Below are 22,452 nucleotides of genomic sequence, written 5' to 3' on the forward strand. Positions count from 1 at the left end.
CACATATGACTGCTGATCCACTACCAAATGTTAACACTTTTGGTCACCTTTATTCACAACCACCATTATAACATGCTTTCTTTATTGACATTGGTCAGTGGGTAACAAAGTCCTCAATAACCATTTCCAAAGTAGAACTTTCACCTTATGCAACAACAAAAACCAAATATGGTTCTCCATATGCACTTCTCAACTCACTAACTTGTATCCATCTTTAGAATTGCATTCTTATCAATTGAAATCACTATCTTGATCACTACGCTATAACTTTATGATATTTCTCAGAGTAGGATTGTTCGATATGTCTTTTCCCTAACCATTTTGAGAAACTCATTATGGTGACTGCATTAATAAAATCTCCTCATAGATTCACTTTAGGATCTGGTCCTTATACTTTACCACCAACTCTTACTCTATCCCAATCAAACCAATGACTTGAATATTCTTTCTACTCAAAGAATCTATTAATACTTTCTCACTTCAAGGCTGACACCACAACTTGAAATCGTAGCTCAGTTCATCTCCTTAGTCTCATGTCCAACTTCCTCTATGCAACTCCCCACTTCAAGCTCTTGACGATCACAAAACACCTTTATCTAAACATCATAAAGATGACATGTTTTCTGCTTAAAGAACTCCCTAATGCATCAACCACCAAGTCATGAGTAAGATAGTTCTTCTCATGTACCTCCCATTAACGAAAAACATAACTTACCACCATTCCATTGCGCAACTTTGATCTAGATACATTCATACTCTTTTTTTTACTGAAAAAAGATAACCCTTTTGTGTCCACCATGACAAGGAAACGATCACCCTTGAGAAACCTCCTTCAAAACTTCTATAAACCAGCAAAACCTTTAGAACTCTCATTTCCAACGATATCTTTAGTGTTCCTTTTCCTCAACATTGTCTCAACTCATTATAACTATATGTCTTAATAGTTACTCCTCCTTGAGCCAAGACTTACACTTGAAAGGTTTGACATACAATCTTCTTCTCTTTCAAGATCCACCAAACTTATAGTTGTTCCAATTATTACTTTGAATCTAAACGACTATTTCTCTAAAAGCTCATCCACATGCTTTTTTACTTCACACTCTTAGTAGGAACTATCTAATTAGGAACTATTGACACTGGTTCATCTTAAGACATCAATGCAAGAGTGAATCCCACACTCCTAGGTGGTAATTTTAGTACCTTTTTCGAAACACGTATAGAAACTCTTCCACAACTAAGATCTTGTGCGTCTAATCTTTACTTGCCTTTGTCAAACTAGTTTGAACCTCACGACACTTTGCCCCCACTATTTTGTTTGATCCACACTTGATGCACAACAATTTGACCTAAGGAATATCTCTTTAAGACCAAATCCACAAGAATGGAATTGGAAAACAACCAAACCACCTTTGAGATTGTGCCCCAAACTTGCAAAGAAAACCATTCATATAGAATTTGAATTTCAATGCTTTGATCCCCATGAGACATGTCACACATTCGAGCAATCTTCACTCAACCACAATTGTAGCAAAACCGCCAACTCAACTCTACCATTCTCTTGTAGGAAACCATGACAATTTACAATACTAGTAACACTAAAAGATATATATGAAACAAAAAATCATTAGTCCAAGCACAACCTTTGTAACCTGTATTTTTGAATTAGATCATCTATGGTAATCACTTCAACTCCAACTATCGTAGGCATCCTTTAAGCTACTCAATTATTTTCTTCTCCTTTCCTCATTCATCGTTCTCTAATATCACTAGCATTCCCTTTCCTTATAAATCAAACTTAAAGAGGTGTTTTTTCTTTTGATATTTGAAATCATCCACCTCAACCTAAGATCGAACCTTCCTCTTGTGTAAAACATTTTTCTTGAAACATACCTTTTAATCTCAACTTAAATGCTACCACCTGTTGAGAATATTCGACCATATTATTTTGATTGTTGAATTGAGCATAAAACCTCTATGATACTTCATTCTCAATAAAGATTGTGTCTCCCTCACTTTAGAAACACCACCCTGCCTGACTTCTCCTCAAGCTCTAATTCATCTTAGTCTCCTTTTCCAAATTTGTTCACTTTAGGGTTCATAAACCCTTCTTAGCTTTAACCTCAAACCTTCCACCACTTTTCTTCTTTTGTTCTTAGACATTGTCGAGATGTAGAATCATGTTGACTTCTCAAACCTTGTGACACCAACACGCATTCATATCTCCTCTTATTTTGACATAGGATTACAAATAGATATGTTGCACTGGGTGCACAATTCACCCACTAGAGAACATTTGGGAGATTGTGCTACTTTGAAAAGGATCAAAGTTATGATTTATCGAAGAGAATTATGAAATGATATTAAGAATTTTGTCCACAAATGCGCTAAATTCCATCAATGTAAGTACGATCATTCGGGATCTCTAAGATTATTACAACCCTTACCCATTCCTAATTACATATGGGAGCATATTACTTGGATTTCATTGAAGGATTACCCAATTTAAGAGGAAACAAGTCATTTTTATGGTGGTAGATAGCTTAAGTAAATTTTCCAATTTCATGGATTTAATTCACCCGTATACAACTACAAATGTATCTTAAACATATCTTGATAATTTTTTTAAACTCCATAGAAATCCACGTGCCATCACTAATTCATGAAGCCATCTTTATTAGCCAATTTTGGCAGGAATTTATCTCTTTACAGGGAGTGCTGATTTCTGTTTTCCTTTAGTTAACATCCTCAAACAGATGACCAAAATAAAATCATAAATAGGTGTTTGGAAACATACCTAAGATGCATGTGCTCAGATTCCCCCCACATGTGGTCGAAGTGGTTATCACTGGCTGAGTTGTGGTACAACACCTCCTATCATACAACCATCAAAGCTACCCTTTTAAGATAGTGTATAGACAACCAACTCCTATGCACCTCTCATACCTTCCAAGAGCATCAAAATTGAAGTTGGTGATCGAAGTTTAGGAAAAAAGGAGGACATGTTAAAGGTGAATAAGTTTAATATAAAACATGCCCAAGAAAGGATGAAACATTTGGTTGATCATAAAAGAAGTGATAGGCAGTATAAGAAAGGTGATTAGGTCGATGTGAAGTTGCATCCCTATAGGCAGATATTTATAGCCTTTTAGAGCAATGCTAAGTAGCCTAAAATTCTTTGGTCCCTTCAAAGTTATGGAGTGTATTGGAGTTGTGTCTTATAGATTAAATCTCCATGTTACGAGAAAAATTCACAATGTATTCATATATTCCAACTTAAAAAGTGTTTGGGAAGTGCAACGATATAGATAAAACTTCCTTATTAGTCAAAAGATGTATTCTCAGCAAAAGATCTAGAAGCCATAGTAAACAAGATGATAGTTTGTCAAAGAGGTTTATCGGTCAAAGAAGTGTTGGTCTGATGGAAGCATTGTTTACCGGAGTAGGAAACATAGGGGTATTATTATTTCGAAGAAACAATTCTCATCCTTTAATCCTTGAGGACAAGGATTTAGTTATGAGGGAGGGATTGCTATAATTGTTTCATGTTTCAGGGGTTTTGGATAGTTAATTAGTTTGTTATAAATGATAGATAGTCTACTTTATATTGTAATAAGCACAAGAGGTGTTGAAGGTATTACGTTCATGTATGTTGTATTTGTACATTGTCTTTCTATAAGTTAATATCTAGAATAAAAAATTGGTTGTGATCTTTGTTGTGAGCACACTATCTCTCATGATAATATTAATCTTCAATCCAATGTTCCTTCATGATTCAATTGATACTTCAACTCTTGGCTAACTCAATCTTTGAATCAATAATTTCACATGCATTATGCCACACAGAAGAGATTTTTCAACTTTATTGGATAAGCATCACTAGTGTAAAAATTAGAACTTATAACGACTTATAATGAGATGTGTAGTTCACCTATCATAGTAAGTTTATCGATGAAATTTTCGTAATAAAAGTAATAGTTATTATGACCAATAATAGGGGATTTGTCATAATAAGTTTATTGATAACATTTTTGTAATAAAAGTAACACTTATTAAAACTGGTAAAATAAGACCTGACATAATAAGTGAAAAAGAAAAACTTAATATGACAGGTGTAATGAACCCATCATAAAAAGTTAGGCACATAGGTAAAATTGAAATTATGTTTAAAACTTGTTATGATAGGTTTAGAAAGAGTTGTCATAGTAACACTTTTCCATGACTATTAGTTCATCACTTGTCATAGTATGTCTAAATACCCAATTTGTCTATTGTTTCAGTATCCACAAATCCTCATCATAGAAGTCCTCGCTCATTGTCTCATAGTTATTGTCTCCCTACACCATTAGACGCAAGACTTCGTTGCCTCTACACGCCATAATCTCCCACAATCGTCATCACTTACAATCGTCGACATAATGATCTATGCCTTCTCCATTGTCCATGCCTCTCTCCTAAATTGAACCTTAGTTTTCAACCAGTGGAGCTCACCCAATCATCTGCAACGAGATCAGTAGGGGGGCTCAGCACAACCCAAATCACTTTCCAAATCAAAAACCCTAAAGGATTGAACTTCCTCTTCCAATTAGATCTCTTTCGAAGGGCTTCACCTTTTTCTCCCTCAAGCAAAGCATGTCACGATTGAGCTAGTCGTTGTTGGAACCTCTATCGCACCTCTAACAACCAGACATTGCCACTACTCTTGGAGCCACCGTCCGCCTTGTTATCCTTGTCAGTGGTATCGATAGCGTTGTTGGCACGAATGAGGAGTGCATCACTTCTACTCTTCTCCCCAACTCCCCTTTCTTCCATGGTTCCTCCGCTGTTGCTCATCACACTGTCGGCCAAAAGCACTGGTGGCGACATTTGCGGGCCAACTTCAAAAGTTTTATTGACTTTTGTGATGGCTCACCCCTTTTGTTCACCCTTTTGTGCATGACAAAACACATTTACCCAATGCCATCGACATAACTCAGGTTCCATTTCAAACTCTGAATCGTTGGCGACATCACGATTGAAACATTACCTAAAACACCTTAGTTTCACTATGCTTCCTTGCATTATGATTTTCTATTTTTTCTTCCTCTTCTTTGTTTGCAAGGATTTGAGTTTTTTCTAGTTTTAGTATGTTGTGAATGGGTATTGGGTATTGTGAAGATGGGTATGAAAAGGGGAAGGAGATTCAAAATGGTGATAGCTGAACAGATGAAAGGGAGCTCCTCGGGTGAAGAAGGTGTGCAAAGGTGACCGTGACTGAAGAGGGAGATTGGAATGGCTGTGGGTGTGGTCTTTGTATCGATTTCGGTATTGGATGAAGATGAAAAATGAATGGATTGAAAATCTTTTGGGAGAGATGGAAATTAGGTAATAGGTGGTCGTTCCATGTGGTTGCTGAAGGAGGCTTAAACTGCTTATGCAAACATGTTGAAACATAGGTGCTCTAATGGTGAATGACGAGGAAAATGAAGCTTTGTATAGTGTTGATTCTTCACTGATTATTTTATTTTGATGATTACATTCTATTTTTGATATTTAATTGCAGATTATGAAAGCTCATACCAAGGTTAAGGAACACAAGCAATTACATTCTATAGAATCACTGAATCAAAGGTTGATTACCTAAAAACATTGATTCTTTCGGTGGCTTAGAATTGCCTGTGATACGAACACAAGCAAAAGAGATTAAAGAATCTTCAATATTGGGTAATTAAACAATATATGGTGAACATTTTTCTCATTCCTTTTCATGTCTGAACGTTCTTATTATTACTACTTTTAGTTGTTGAATACCTCTTCTAGAATTTTTTTTTTTGAAGTGTTTATTAGGTTGCATGTGTTTATTTGCTTTTAGAGATTCAAGTTATGGTTTTGGCACTTTGTAATACAAGCGGTTTTGTCTTCAACTGATGTTTGGTTTTCAGGTAGCGATTGAACTTATCTATGTTTACCATTTAGTGTTTTATTTCTTCTATATCACTTAAAGGTTATCTTTCTTGTATTTGTGCAAAAGGACAATGTGGAAAATCAAAAGGAGCACTTGATTCTTTTGTTTGTGAATGTACATGTATGAAAAGTTCCAAAAACTGATCAACAACCTAAGATTTGATTTTATCTATTATTGTGGCTTCTAGCTTTATTATTTCATATAAAGATACTTTTCCCCCTTTGTTTTTCTACATATTGCATTTTCTTGTTTAGTTCAAACATTGTCCTTTAAATAAAGTGGTGAAGAAACTCTTCAGAAACTACAAAAAGTGGTGCAAGTATTTGGATTGCAAAAGTAGCATGTAGTGAGATTTACATTTCTTAATTAGTAGTTACTTCAAATGCTAGTTTATTTGAGTGTCAAATTGAAATTTATGGTCTTATAAGTACCTAGTGAGGGTAGAGATCAATCTACATTCAGACCTCAAGTTTGTTAGCATTATTAGAATCATCACATTGTTTAACTTCATTTTATTTTTTATAGATATTTAATGATTCATTTTCATTGGAAGGTAGAGAGATGGAAGAAATTAAAAGTAAGTGGGCTTCCTTTCTTTTGAGTGTTAGTGATTTACAAGGTTTATAATGCTTTACAATCTTTTGGATAGTATTTGTAAAAGTTATAAAAGTTGTAGGTTTATGTATATACAATTTCATCTTTTAAAGTTTGTTGAACGACTTAATGTATGAATTGATTTGCTTGGGAATTGTTTAGTCTGGTAATATAAGTTGTTTGGGATTTATAGGTAAGTTGAATGGACAGAAAAATGGTAAAACGAAATGAATCTAAAAAAATATAACTTACTATGACAGGTCTTTAAAACCTGTCATAATAAGTTGGACTTACTATGACAATTACTCGTTTACCTTTCATAGTAAGTCGAACTTATTATGACAGGTTTTCGTAGCGTCATAGAAAGAGAAATTTTTTTATGACTCTTGCAACTGTGATGCTAGAATACTTGTCATAAAAAATTTAATTTACTTGTCATAGAAATTATTGTGTACAGTAGTGCATGCCAAACAATGTTAGTTTTTATCAGACTTCAATATGACGTGTATTAGGAGATGGGCCGACTAAGTCTTTGAATCAATAATTTCACATGCACTATGCCATAAATACAAGATTTCTCAACTTTATTGGTTCAGTGTGTCAATCAAATGTTAGCTTTTAGTACACTTTAATGTAACATGTTTTGGGAGATGGGCCAACTAATTCTTTGAATCAATAATCTCACATGCACTCCACCATAGACAAGACTTATCAACTTTATTAGGTAAGCTTACCAAACAACTTCATCCTTCACCAAACTTTATTTTGACGTGTATTGGCAAATGGGTTGACTCAGTCTTTGAAACAATAATTTCACATGCACTTTGCCACAAAGATAATATTTCTTAGCTTTATTGGGTAAGCGTACCAAACAAATGTGAGCTTTTAGTACACTTCAATCTGACTTGTATTGGGAGATGGGTTGACTCAGTCTTTGAATCAATAATTTCAAATGCACTCTGTCATAGAGACAAAATTTCTTAACTCACTAATGGAAAAATGACATTTTATAACAAGCCTATTATAACGGACAAAAATTATCCATCATAATAGAGAGATATTACAACGTATTTTTTTAAATCAGTTATAATATGAAACGCGGTGGCAAACTTGTAAATAAGTTTAAGACATATTATAACGTAGTTTTGAAAATCAGTTATAATATGAAATGCGATGGCAAACTTGTAAATAAGTTTAAGACATATTATAACGTAGTTTTAAAAATCAGTTATAATATAAAAAGCGGTGGCAAACTTGTAAATAAGTTCAAAACCTATTATTGATGTATTATAACGGAGTTTTAGAGATCAGTTATAATATCTGTAAGTCTCTCATTTTCCATATCCCTCTCGCTAGATTTCGTTTCACGTTTTCTGTGATTCTCATCCTATCTTTTGCCACATCTTCATTGTGCTTGCGTCAGTGCTTGCACCTCATTTTCAGTTACCCGTTGCTTCTCTCATTCTCGCGAAGCATCGCCATCAAACCACTCTCTCCTGCAACAGCCACAGTTCTTCACATATCCACCTTTTCTCCTCACATTTCTACCTTATTTCAGCTATTTCGGCCTTAGAAACATCATCTTCACCGATGAGTTCTTCGATCTATGGCCTCCGCTAGGGTTTCCCTCATCTTTCATCTTTTTCTTTGATTTTAACCGTTTAAATCCTCTTTTGCTTCGATTAAACACTTTCCACCGTTTAATCGGTTAACCTAGTGTTTTAAGGTTCTTTCACCGTTCGATTTAGGGTTTCCTTGCTTCATTCACAATTTTGGTTCATTTGCTCTTGGATTCGTATCATTCCGCTGCGTTTCACACATTGAGGGAGCTTCGAAGGAGTCCATAGCGTGTTGGTTTGTAGTAGTGATGATTCATACATTCTACTATTTTGTTTTTTCCTAATTTTTTATGTTTTTCTTCTATTAATTTCACTAATTTTTCTCCTAGATTGGTGGGGATTGTGTTTGGATTGGTGGAGAAATTAGCGGCGTTAGCACGAGAGAGAGGAGGAGGGAGCCTTGAATGCCGAATCCACGGCGGTGATTGGAGAATTTTGAAGGTAGTTATAGTTCACATTCTTCTCTGTAACACTTTTCCCCTCTTTTTATCCTGTTAATTTTGTTTTCATTGATTCTTGAAGAACAAAAAGATTGGGTTTTAAATCTCCTGCACGAGAATTTGCTTCAAATTAAATTCTGAATTTAGGGTTATATTTCTACAAATAAACTAGTGTAATCATAGACTATTTATAATTAAAAAAACGTTTCTTTCTGAATCATTGATGCTGGAAAGTGTTATTCACTTTAGTCCTTGTGCCAATGAAAGTGGCAGAGAAAAAGTAGCAGAGTAGTGGTGTTTTCAGGGAAATTTTCAGGGAAGAAGGGGTTTTCTTTAAGGTTTGTGTATCTTTCATACTGTAATTCACTCTATTATTTTAGATCTACATTCTTTCAAATTCAAATAACAGAATACAAAAAATAAGAACAACTAATCCCTCATATAACAGAAGCAGAAAATTGTACATATGGCTCTCATCTTGAAATAGGATGCTATTAGGAATGTTTTGTCTGAGAATTTTGGTGTTATGAGTAATGTTCAACATGAGTCTTTAACTCTCGATCTTGGTGTTATATTACTGTTATTTCGTTGCAAATCTGCTGCTACTATTTGCCTTCTAATTAGTTTGTTCCAATGTGTTTATTTTCTGTGTCTGATTGATAGATATGGGATACTGCTGGGCAAGAGAGATTCCAAAGTCTCCGGGTTGCATTTTATAGAGGCGCGGATTGCTGTGTTCTTGCGTATGATGTTAATGTGATGCAATCTTTCGATACCCTTGACAACTGGCATGAGGAGTTTCTCAAACAGGTAATTATTGTCCTTTTCAAAATGCTTTATCTCTTGCTGCTTCGACTATTGTCTAGGGTGTGGTGTTTTTTCACATGGACAAATGCATCTATTAGCTAGTGTGTCCTCATAACATTCACAGATTGTCTAACCCTAATTTATAACCTACCAATGTTGGAATTTGCTGGATAAGCTTTCTGTTCAGATTTATGTTCTCGTTGTATCTTTGTGATGCAGGCAAACCCACCCGATCCAAGGTCATTTCCATTTATTTTGCTTGGAAACAAGATTGATATTGATGGCGGGAATAGTCGAGTGGTAGGCAAATATTATTACACTTTGACATTTTCTCACTTTATCTCTGAGTGTAAAATGTTTATTTATCTCACATGCAGGTTTCTGAGAAGAAAGCAAAGGATTGATGTGCTTCAAAAGGGAATATTCCCTATTTTGAAACATCCGCAAAAGAAGATTTCAATGTTGATGCTGCATTCCTGTGTATTGCCAAGGCTGCTCTTGCCAATGAGCACGAACAAGACATGTAAGTTTCACTCTTGATTGTGATGCAGATACACATGAATATAGGTTGTACTACTATATAACTGTACCGGACATGTACCAACTATTGTCAATGATGTTAGTACCACTTGCAGTTTAAGATTTAATATACAACTACTATGCATTAAGGCATATCTATAGACTATCACTGTTGGATTGTCAATGAAGTGATAGAAATAGAAAATGGTTCACTGGTATGCGTTTCATGTCTCATATTTCTGTTTTTGGCCTAAGTTCTTTATTTAATGTGAATTTTATTAGTGTTTCTTATAAAGAAATTCCCAAATTAATATATTATTTGGCATTTCTAACATTCTAGAAATCAATATTAATATATTGTTATTGCTGATGTTAATTTATATATAGAAGTCATTATATATATATGGATTATGTAAGAGGATTGTGTCTACAATGTCTGCGATTGTAGGAAATTGAATGACATTATAGCCGTCGAGGACCATTTAAAGTTATTAAACATAATATTCTATTTTCGTTAAATTAATCTAGATAAAGATAATGGTAGAGTTTCTACTATAAATATTTAGTTTGTATTTTTTTCCTTAAATTAGATAGAAGAAATTTTATAGATTTGAATATGATTAATAACAATCTCTTCTTATAGATAGTAAGATTTGTGGATCAAGAGATATTAGTTAATTTAAAATTTTGCTTTAAATATTGTAGGACCAGGTTTCGTTAAATTTAAAGTAATTTTGATCAATTATTATTCGCTTATATGTAACTGAATGAAGAATAAATAAGTGTGTTTTATGTTTATGATCTTAATGAATTTTCAATATCCACTTGCTCCTCTTGGGTATTTTTCTTTGGTTTGTGTAACTAGGATTAGGATATAAAGATATTTGATAAGGTTCTTGGTTGATCTTTAAATACTTATCCAACTATTCATCACAATATTGTTTTAACTCTTATTTTATTTGTAGATCTTTAATGATTCATCTCCCATGGATGCTGCTGCAGACATGGATGCTGCTGCAGACATGGATGCTGCTGCAGACATGGAAGACATTAGAATGAACTTGGCTTCTTTTATTTTAAGTGTTAGTAGAAACTGTTACAATTAAATAGTGTATGTACATTAATGTAATATTTAGATTTAATATGTAGCTTCATGTATAAATGATGTATTAAATATTAGACTATTTAATATTTGAAATAAATTCTATTTTTGTTAGTTTCATTAAATTTGTTTATTTAAAGCTCTATTGATTATAAATTGATTGGATGAGATCATAATACAGGAATATTATTATAATTTCATTGGATGTCAAATTTAATAATAATTTTTTTTTAAAAAAATAAAAACATATATTATAACGTACATTGCTTAGTACATTAGGGTATGTTGATCACATATTATAACGTACAATAATATATACGTAATAATATATAATATATTATAACGTACAAAAACTTCTATGTTATAATACCTTTCATCCTATTATAACATACAAATGGAAATTTGTCATAATAGTTTGCGCATATTATAACGTACTTTAGAAACTACGTTATAATATGTGGAACATATTATAACGTAAATTTCTGCTACGTTATAAAATGCGCAGAGTTATTATATCGCCCAGAACTACGTCCCCAGTAACTACGTTATAAAAAATCATTTTTTTACGTTATAAAAAGTCATTTTTCCACTAGTGACTTCATTGAATAAGTGTGTCAAACAAATGTTAGCTTTTAGTCACTTCAATCTGACATTTATTGGGAGATGGGTTGTCTGAGTCTTTGAATCAATATCTCATATGCAGTCTTCCATAAAGACAAGACTTCTTCACTTTATTAGGTAAGTGTGGCAAACAAATTCAAAAACCCAACCTCACAAACCCTAAAATCTTTCCCTTGTAAATACCAACATCATACAAAATAGTTCAATTATAACCTATCACATTGTTCCTTTGCCTAATAAACCCAACCACTCCCTTCTCTCTCTAAACATCAATACATGAAGATATTTAGCATCAATGAGGGCAAAGAACTATTGAAATTATTACCTTGTTGCAAATGTGAAAATCATAAAATGTGAACATGGTGTGTAGTTCCACTATCAAAGTCCAAGACTCTTTTGTATATCATACAACTACACATTCAACCTCCTTAAGGAAAAGTGTGCACAACTCTACCAATTCCAATCAACATTATCCATCTTGAAGTTGTACTTTCAAAGGCCCATAATGAATGAACAAAGAGCCACTACATATGATGTTGCTCAAACAACAACAAATCATGGCGTCTTTCAAATGATTATTTATAGGTCTCAAATTAATACAATAATTGAATTGTATGTTACATTTACAAGGTTCACCAAAGAAATACTTTCTCTTTTAAATCCAACTTCCTAATTCTCTTCCACAAACTCAAACCTCATTGCATTTTCGCCAACAATAATTTAATTCAGAAGACCTCTCAAAAGAGAAACCATCATGGAAAGCCCATGCGCTTACGATCTCACATTCAAATCAAACATCCCTACCACTCTGTCAATCCGACACAATTGCACGTTTAATGTACTTTTATAAAAAATAACCCAAATAAATACATTGTGAAGACCCTGAAATTAATTACCATCAGGGTAATTAAAAACTACCTTGTACATTATATATGTTTGAAATCAAATTTGGTAATAATGTTACAGAAATGATAAATTACTAGAAAAAACATCAAAGTGTAGATTCATTCATATTACGTTCATACACTTAACAGCATTAAATTATTCATCCAAATAAGAAATATATGTCACCAACCCTTGTCAAATAATACGATAACATGAAATGTTGGAGCTATATAGACAAAAACGGATCTATAAGATATAGATAAATATTATAATTTATCTTTTTAATTATTTTAAGTTAGTTATGTCTATTCACTAGTACAATGAACGGAAATGGCATCGGTTAGTTTCGCTTATACGCACCGGTTTTACAACCGAAGCATATAGAGGCGAGGTAAAAAGGATAAGTTTAATGCCTCGGTTCTGAACTGAGTAAAAAAGGAATCGGTTTTCGCCTCGGTTATCTTTTGAACCGAGTCAGTATCTTAGAAAATTCAATAAAAAAAATTTTCAGAAAACTGCTGAACCATTTTCTGGGTCTTTTCCTCAATCCTTTAATACAGCAGCCATGTCTCAATGTAGAATTCGAACTCAAGCATTTTCAGTTATAATTCCAAAACACAAACCAACTCCAAAAATCAGAATAAGGATACATCACAGAGCAGATAAAACCAAAAATCAGAAAATCAGAGTAAGGATACATCACAAAACAGATAAAACCAGCATAACAAATAGAAAAAAATGAAAGAAAATCCTCATTGACGCTGCCATCCTCGGCCCCCATTTCCCAGCATAATAGTTCAAGATAGCTCCTTCCTTCTCCCCCATTTCCCAGTACAAAGAAGTCACCTTTTCAATTGGTAGACCCCAGCCGTCATCCTCATTGACGCTGCCATCCTCGGCCTTCGAAGCGGAGCCGAACGGTCCCACAACAGCTTCATCCACGGTGGTTGAGGGCTCGGAAGGGGGCTGGACTGGGTGCTAGGCCAACGGCTCCACCACTGGCACGGGCCGCACCAGGCGGTCCACGAACAACACTAGATCTAAGATCGCGTCCGCTGGTGGAGTGAGATCGCGTCCGGTTGGGTGGCGATTGGTGGTGGGGTTGGGGTTGCGGGGTGGGAGGCGTGACGGGTTGGGGTTGCGGGGTGGGATGCAGCCATGGCTTTCGGAGGCGTTGAAGGAGATGTGGCGACGGTGGAGCAACGGAGTGGTGGCGACGGAGAGGCGGAGCGGCGGAGTGGTGGCTTTGAGATTTGAGCGAGAGAGAATAGAGAAGAAGAGGAACTGTGAGAAGGAGATTTGAGCGAGAGAGAAGAAGAGGAAGAATGAGAAGGGTACCGTGAAAGCAAAGCAACGGAGCGGCGGAGTGGTGGCTTTGAGATCTGAGCGTGAGCGAGAGAGAAGAAGAGGAAGAGTGAGAAGGGTAATATGTATGAGTATACTGCCTCGGGTTAATATTTACCTGAGGTAATAGAGGCATACTGACTCGGTTTCAAGATACCCGGTGCCTAAAGTTTCGAAAAATAATTAAAATTTAAAAACATATACAGGTTATATGCCTCGGTTGGCACGTAACAGATGTTGAAAACCTTTTTGGCTTCGGTTCTACTGATACCCGAGGTATATAAGTTGTCTAAAACTACAAAAACGCCACCGCGCTTTTATACGCTTCGGTTTCAGTAAAACCGAGGCATATACAGCGCGTTAAAAAGCTTCTTTTTTACTAGTGATTTTCTTTCAAAGATTTTCTATTCATTTCTATTTCGATTTTAAATATATTTTTAACTCGTAAATTCTTTCTTCAAATTCTAATTCATTCCACTATAAGTTATTTTAACCATATAAATATACGTTTGTCAACATAGTTCCATTCAATTCTCTTAAATCTATCTCATTTGTCATTCTTATTTTACTACACATTTATTAGCATTTTTTTTATTATACAACAACTTTTCACTCAATTATTTTTTCCTTTATTTTTAAACTATAATTTTAATAACCTTTTGATTGAATTTACTTTTTCTAAGTTTAACTACAATGCATTAGTTATCGGTTCCCACTTTTTAAACATTCAACAAAATAGTAATTAACTTAAATTATTTAACCATATACTTATACATTTTCCAAATTTATTATCTAAAAAATTACAAAAATAAAAAAATATTGCTAAATTACCTTATTTTACATTTCTTACACTAGTACATAAAGGACTTTAGACGTCAGTTATTTTGGGCTTTTAACGTCTGATCTATGTCCGACGTCTATATGGGTGACATTAATGAGACGTCGGACCCTTTAGATCAGACGTCTCTATAGACGTCGGACTCTTTAGGTCAGACGTCAGACCTATATAGGTCAAACGTCTATATAGACGTCCAATCCATACAGGTCAGACGTCTCTGAGGTCGCTCCTGACTCGTGGTGATTAGAGTTTACAACTTTATATTTTAGTTGAAGAGAATGTATTGTACATTTTTTTTATTGGATGGTTTTAAAAACGTAGTGGAGGGAATTGGAGTACAAAACGCAAGAAATCGCCGCCAAAGAATGCTGCCCAAGGACACGAGAATAACTGCACCAAAACCCAACGAAAACGCATTTTAATCGGTTCAAATGAAAGATAATGCATCAAAGAGTGATGTAATCGGAGTAAAATTAATTTAAAACGGTGCAAAAGTGAGAAAACGAACCTGAAAAGCGTAATCCGTAGAGAGAAAACGCGACGAAGATGATGAACAATGAGTGCGCGTAGCGGTTGTCTCGCGTTCACGGTGTTTTAATGCCGAAATTTAGACGTCGGTTCCCCTAAATAACAGACGTGTAAAGTGCTTTAGAAGTCGGAGTGGCGGGATCGGACGTCTAAATGGAGTCAAAAAATGACTTTTTAAATTTCTGGGTGTAGGGTTTAGACGTCGGTTCCCCCAATTAATAGACGTGTAAAGTGCTTTAGAAGTCGGAGTGGCGAGATCGGACGCCTAAATGGAGTCAAAAAGTGACTTTTTAAATTTATGGGTTTAGGGTTTAGACGTCGGTTTCCCCAATAACAGACGTCTAAATAGAATAAAAATTATTTGTTATTAACTTTTTCGTTTAGTTTTGGCGTCTATTTGGACGAGCTGACGTATATGAGTATTTAGACGCCGGCCCCTTCATAGTCGACGTCTAAATAGTTGTTTTATTTACAAAAAATACCATCGGTCATTTTTTACGTTGGATATTCAAAAATCAGACGTCTAAAGGATGACGTTAAAGGTCTTTTATACACTAGTATTAATTTATTTATTTGTCCACCTACTTTTAATAATTCAAAAACAGAAAAGTCCAGTTCAGAATTCGATTCCTGACTGGTTTTCCAACGCTAGATGCTACAACGAAGGTTAGAATTCAACTATCTGAATACCAAATTCTATCCTATAAATCAAAATCGTACTAGTTGTGTAAATATAGTGCACAGTATGCTATATAAGTAAAAAAAAAGAATTTGTATTATGTTAAAAAATAAGTACAAAAAAGTTATTGAAAACAACTTATGTCATCCAGTAACGATAGTTAATAATCATTTTGTGCATGATAAAATATTCAATGCCTAGATTCATACGTGGTATGTCCTCACACTTGGTGTGACATTCAACTATTCATCGAAACAAAAAGATATATACAACCACCAACCCTTATAAAAAAGTATGGTGAGCTCAAATCTTAGACCTATATTGATGAAAAAGACTTTAAAAGATATAAACAAATATTATAATCTATCGGTGTAATTCCATTTTTAATTATGTCAAGTCCTTCTTTTTCTCTTTCTAATAATTTCGTTTCAAATAATTTCACCTACAATCATATCATTATTTTATTTTATTTTTCTAACTTATTACACAATTTTTTATTAGATAAATTATTTTAACCAAATAAATATACATCTCTCAAATTTAATTTTACAAAAAAACAACCATAATTAAATATATTATTATCATAATTTCTCTATTACCATAATTACCATATATATTCAAATTATCTTATTTATTATTTTATTTTTCAAATTTTTTACTCCTAACTTATTTAAAAATATTATATTAAATACAATTTTTAATTTAAAATTTACATAACACTATCAAAAAACTAGCGCCTCTAGTTTTTCTTTGATTTCCGGCCCTCTGCCAAGCAATGGTCGAGTCTAGATTTTCGTTTTGTGCTACCGGTCCTTTGCTAGGCAATGACCAAACTTCAGTTTGTTGTTTTGCGATATCGGCCCTCTACTAGACAATGGTCAAATCCATGTTCCTTTTGATAAATCGACCCTCTGCTACGCAATGGTCGAACCCTCTGTGTTGCATCAAGTCACTTTTCTTTGAATTCAATTATCGTATCTGCTTGGATAAGTTTTTTTATTCTTCCATCTTTCTCTTTTGGAAATCCAGACGAAATTAGTGTTTCTTTCTTTACTTAGCTTCTACCCGATAATACGAAAATATCAACTTTTCATATTATCTAGTAATATCTAAGTAAAGAGGGGCAGCTGTCAACACCCAATTTCGTCCGGATTGACTAAATGATAGGTCTCTTTCTATTTTTGATTTGTTTTATTTTATTTTCTACATTTTCATTTTATTTTATGTTATTATGTTTAATTTCATTTTACTATTTTGTATTTGATTTAGTGTTTTTTAAAAAAAGAAAAAAAAAAGGAAAAGCAAAAAAAGAGAAAAAAATAAGGCGTTTGTCTTTAGTGAAAAAATGAATAAAAGAAAAAAGAAAAAGAAGGAAAAAGTGTTTTTGTTTAGAGGGAACAGTGTACGTGTGTGTGCTGGGAGGAGGGGGCAGAAAACCGTTTCTGCAGAGTCCGCGGGTGGTGGCAGAGACGTTTTGGAGCCTACAGATTTGGCACATACACGATTTGGGCATACGGAATTGCAGAGTGGCACAAAAAGCACAGAGAAGCATTGAGAAAGGGGGATTTTGGAGAGCTCCAAGGGGACCTTCATCTTCACTGGATCATCATCCATTGCCAAGAAGGAGACATTGGCACCTGCAAAGAAAAACAGGAGGCATTATTCACAAAAAAGAGAGGGGAGAAGTCAGCTACTCAGGGGAGAGACTCATCGGAGACACAAGGTTGGCAATAACAAACGAAGCTTCAAAAGGTAAGTAATACCTTGCACTCCATGTTTTACTGAGTTTTGAACATGTCTCTGTTACGTTGTTGCTAAGTTTGCATATGTTTAGTTGAATACATTCATGGTGTTGTGGATATTTGTAAATACCCTTATACACATCAACATCCATCTCTTCATCCTTACGCCTCACGGCCAGTACCTTTCTTCACTTTCATTTCCAATCATCAACACCTCACGGCCAACACCCAGGATCTTCATCCTTATTACCTCACGATCACCATCTTCATCCTTATACCAGATACACGACCATGCCCATCATCTTCAACGCCATCCATCGTTCATCTCCAACACCTTATACTATCCAACACCACCTCTAGCGTCATCACGTTCATCTCCAACACCATCTCCATCATCATCATCTTCTTCTTTCATATACCTCACATCCATCATCTATCCTACACTTCTCAAATCACTCTCCAACCCCTCTGCTCCTCTCACCCGTAACCATCCCAACCGCTTGTTTCTTCTTCACAGCTCACTCACTACTTCCATCATATTTCCCGTCATCATCCTGCTTCCATCATTGACCGGACACTGAACCTTATACACGGCCAACACCAATCTTCAATCAATACCCCCCTCACACGCAAAACTCTCAATTCCTTCAGCACACTCAAAGCCAGAGAACCCACCATTTTCCTATCTTCCATTCACTCTCACGCTCTTCTGTATTCACTCAACAAAATCACACCCTCTGAAACCAAATCCATCCCAACTCACGCGCTACATCTATCATCCTCCCCAGCCACCACTGATTTCAGTTTCTCTGCTCTTGAAATCCATCCCATTCGGTCAACATGACCACCTCCAACACCATCATCCTCAACCTGCATTGCACAATGCCACAACCAACCAAGAACAATGACCAAGTTCCAGCACCCAAACACAAGCTCGTACTTTACCTTCGCTGAATCAAAGCATGAATTGGCCACTGTACCATCCACCATCGCCATCAACCATTCAACACCGATCTCCACTTCCATTCATTCTCTGTTTCACCACGCTCCCTCTCTCCTTCCTAACTCCCACGCTCACGGCCAATCCCAACAGACCAAACCCAAAACCCACTCGGTGCCTAGTCTCAATCATGTTTTCCCATCACCACACACACACACACCCGTAAAAGCCAGAAAACAACATTCACACACATGGCACCCATTACACAATCAAAGAAATGACGGTAGAAAGAGAGGGAGAGATCGGGGTGGTCGCCGGCAACGACCTTGACGGTGACGCCCTGGCTCGTGGCTTGCGGCGGCCAACTTCGGTGGAGGCAGCGGCGTCGACGTTGCAGTGCGTGGAGGAGCAACCCCTTTTGGTCAGAGAGAAGGAGACATTGGTCTCATTTGAGAGGAACGGCGTGAATGAGTGAATGAGAATGGGAAGGCAGAACCCCTAAGGGAATTCTAGGTTAGAAACTACCCCGGTGGGCCAAGCCCATAAATCAACACACGTTAAGCCTTTTTCGAACGTTCGTCGTCTACCTCCTCACCGAACGACCGTCCGGCCACTTCTTGGACGGACCGTTTGGTGACCATTCCCCAACGAACGCTCGTCCCCCAACGAGCGCTCGTCATTTAGCCCGTTTCCCAGCGTCCGTTCGCCAATTCCCCAACGAACGCTCGTCCCCAACGAGCGCTCGTCATTCGGCCCATTTCCCAGCATCCGTTCGCCATTTCCCCAACGAACGCTCGTCCGCAACGAGCGCTCGTCATTCGGCCCATTTCCCAACATCCGTTCGCCAATTCCCCAACGAACGCTCGTCCGCAACGAGCGCTCGTCATTCGGCCCATTTCCCAGCATCCGTTCGCCAATTCCCCAACGAGCGCTCGTCATTCGGCCCATTTCCCAGCATCCGTTCGTCATTCCCCAACGAACGCTCGTCCCCCAACGAGCGCTCGTCATTTAGCCCGTTTCCCAGCGTCCGTTCGCCAATTCCCCAACGAACGCTCGTCCCCAACGAGCGCTCGTATTCGACCCATTTCCCAGCATTCGTTCGTCATTCCCAAACGAACGCTCGTCCCCCAACGAGCGCTCGTATTCGGCCCATTTCCCAGCATCCGTTCGACACCCCTTTTTATTTATTTTGGCACCCCCATTTTGTTGTTTTTTTTATTATTTATTTATTTATTTGCCTTATTTCATTTCATTTTATTTTATTTTATTTTATTTAAATATCCACTTATTTCAAAATATATATATAATAATTTTACTTATATACACATAAAAAATAAAATTTACAAAAATATGTTATAAAAGGTTTAGGCACATGTGTGATCGCACGCATCGTCCTTGTGCTAAAACCTTTTCTTCTTCTTTCCTAAAATTACAAAAATATATTTTGAAGGTTTAGGCACATGTGTGATCACACGCATCGTCCTTGTGCTAAAAACCTTTTCCCTTTCTTAATTAAAATTACAAAAAATATGTTTTAAAGGTTTTGGCACATGTGTGATCGCACGCATCGTCCTTGCGCTGAAAACCTTTTCTCTTTCTTAATTAAAATTACAAAAATATGTTTTAAAGGTTTAGGCACATGTGTGATCGCGCGCATCGTCCTTGTGCTAAAAACCTTTTCTTTTCCTTAAGTAAAATACAAAAAAAAGTATAAAATCTCCAAAAAAACCCAAAAACATAAGCAATTTTAAACAACGAACAATCTTCCTACCCAGAACTACGTGATCCTTGATTCTCCATCAAGATTGGAGATACGTAGGAGCAAGGCTAGTCCTTGTCAGGTTCACTTCCCAAAAATCCCAAAATCATTTCAAAACGTATTTTCCATCAATTTCTCAAACGAATCTTTCAATCAATTTCTCAAACAAATCTTTCAAACAAATCTCTCAAGCATCTTCAAAAGAACTACGTAACCCTGATTTCTCATTTTGAATGAGAATACGTAGGAGCAAGGTCAATCCTTGTCGGGCCCAAAAAACTAAAAAAATATATTTTGTTTATTTAGAATTTTATTTTAGGGAATAGTTAAACATTTTGAAAACCACATCATATTCGTGCATTTAGTTAAAGGTACTGCCTTCGGGCAGGCGTTGTAGGGTGCTAATACCTTCCCTACACGTAACCGACTCCCGAACCCAGAATCTGGTTTTCGTGGACCGTGTCTTATTATTTTATGGTTTTTCCGTAGTTTTCCATAATAAACTATGGTGGCGACTCCAAAATCTCTTTTCAAAACCCGTTTTTTTTGGATCGTCGTCCCGTCGCGATTCCGGTTGCGACAGATGGCGACTCCACTGGGGAGTGCTAGAGAGTCGAGCCATTTAATTAGATGCGCGAATTCGATGTGGTTTTGCTTTGTGTTTTTCTTTCGCTTTTCTCTATCTATGCTCGATATTTGGAATAACTGCAATAACTGTTGAATATTGAACCCTAGGGTAGAAACCATGTTTATATCTGCCTGGGAATTTTTCTGGTTGTTTTGTAGGTGAGGGTTTGGGTATGCATTGCATTCTCCCTTCACACACGCACTTTCGGCATATCATGAGTGGGGCCCTATACCCGGGTCTGAGCGTAACTTAGAATTAGAGGAGTTGTGTAGCGGTGTCACTCTGGGATGTACTTCCTGTTTGGATATCGTGAGAACTCCAGCTAGAGTCTGTTCTCTTCATATGTGTTTCCACACCTAGTTGATTACTCGATTGTTGTGGAGATGCTATGAAGGGGGCCATAGCTCTAGTAACCATTGATCTTTAGGTTCAGGTAACCATCCTTGTGAGATTCCATATACTTAACCTTAGATCTTAAGTGTTCGACCTTCATTAGGGCACAAAGGGAGATGTGTGCAGTCTTATAACCCTCATTTTTGCTTAATAAAATCAAGCACCTTGTACATATCTTTATACCTTTTTTTTATATACACCTTTTTCTTTTATTTCTTTCTTTTTCTCATGCATTTTTATGGTCTTGTCACTGGTTCTAGTCAGAAAATTATAAATTTGTGATTGAGTCCTTAAGGTAAAGATGGAAATTAACATGGATTTTGAGTCGAGGGGTATTCGAGTTCATACATTCTGATGAAAAAACACACATCAAGCAAAGGAAGATAATATTGGTGGCTCGAGGAATCTGGTGAGGAAAAGATAACCTTGAAAGATGCATTCAAGAATGGGTATAAGAATTTGTTGAGCTTGTCAGAGGGAAAGAATTTGGACAAATCGTAGATACACCTGCTGAGGGCAAAACTCTATGCCACTACATTGGGTAGTTTACCCTTGTCTTGTAGCTAATCAAACTAATGAAAGTGCACCTTGTGAAGTTGGAAAGTGAATTCATACTTAAGGGTAAAGTGAATGTATTGACTTTTATCCTCTATGATGTCATGCTCTTCCCTAATATCAGGGATTTTGTTGACTGTGCTGCTATGAACGTTTTCGTGGGATACAAAGTTCGCTATGACTAGCTGAAGTTTGTGGGACCCTTAGGCAGTTTTATGAGCTAAAGGGTAGGAAGATGTTGTTTTCCTTACCTGTGGTGCATGCATGATTCATCTCTCGCATGAGTGAGGGAGCCTTGAAGTTCATATGTCCGTTGGGTGAGCTACTGCAATGTAAGCCGAAGATGAAAAGGGCAAATGAATGAGCGCAACTCTGTGTAGGTTCAAAAGTGGAAAATTTAAATGGCGTGTTTTCTTAGCAACAAAGATCGTGTATCATACACCATTGCGAGAGTTATCCTGATGTCCCCCTCATGGGTATCCGATGTTGTATTAATTACAATCCTATGTGTCAGCACA

The 22,452-nt window shown here is 36.2% G+C and overlaps 1 protein-coding gene across 1 annotated transcript; it reads left to right on the forward strand.

Moving 5' to 3' along the window:
• Nucleotides 1-8,419: 8,419 nt before the first annotated feature.
• On the forward strand, nt 8,420-10,909 carry LOC128197788 (uncharacterized). Its single transcript, XM_052880573.1, has 5 exons — nt 8,420-8,595; nt 9,258-9,404; nt 9,621-9,701; nt 9,779-9,924; nt 10,886-10,909. The coding sequence occupies exons 2-5, from the start codon at nt 9,385-9,387 to the stop codon at nt 10,891-10,893; spliced, it is 255 nt and encodes an 84-aa protein (XP_052736533.1). The 5' UTR covers nt 8,420-8,595; nt 9,258-9,384; the 3' UTR covers nt 10,894-10,909.
• Nucleotides 10,910-22,452: the final 11,543 nt, after the last annotated feature.

Source organism: Vigna angularis, chromosome 7, assembly GCF_016808095.1.
Source record: "Vigna angularis cultivar LongXiaoDou No.4 chromosome 7, ASM1680809v1, whole genome shotgun sequence".
In the NCBI taxonomy this organism is placed as follows: Eukaryota; Viridiplantae; Streptophyta; class Magnoliopsida; order Fabales; family Fabaceae; genus Vigna; species Vigna angularis.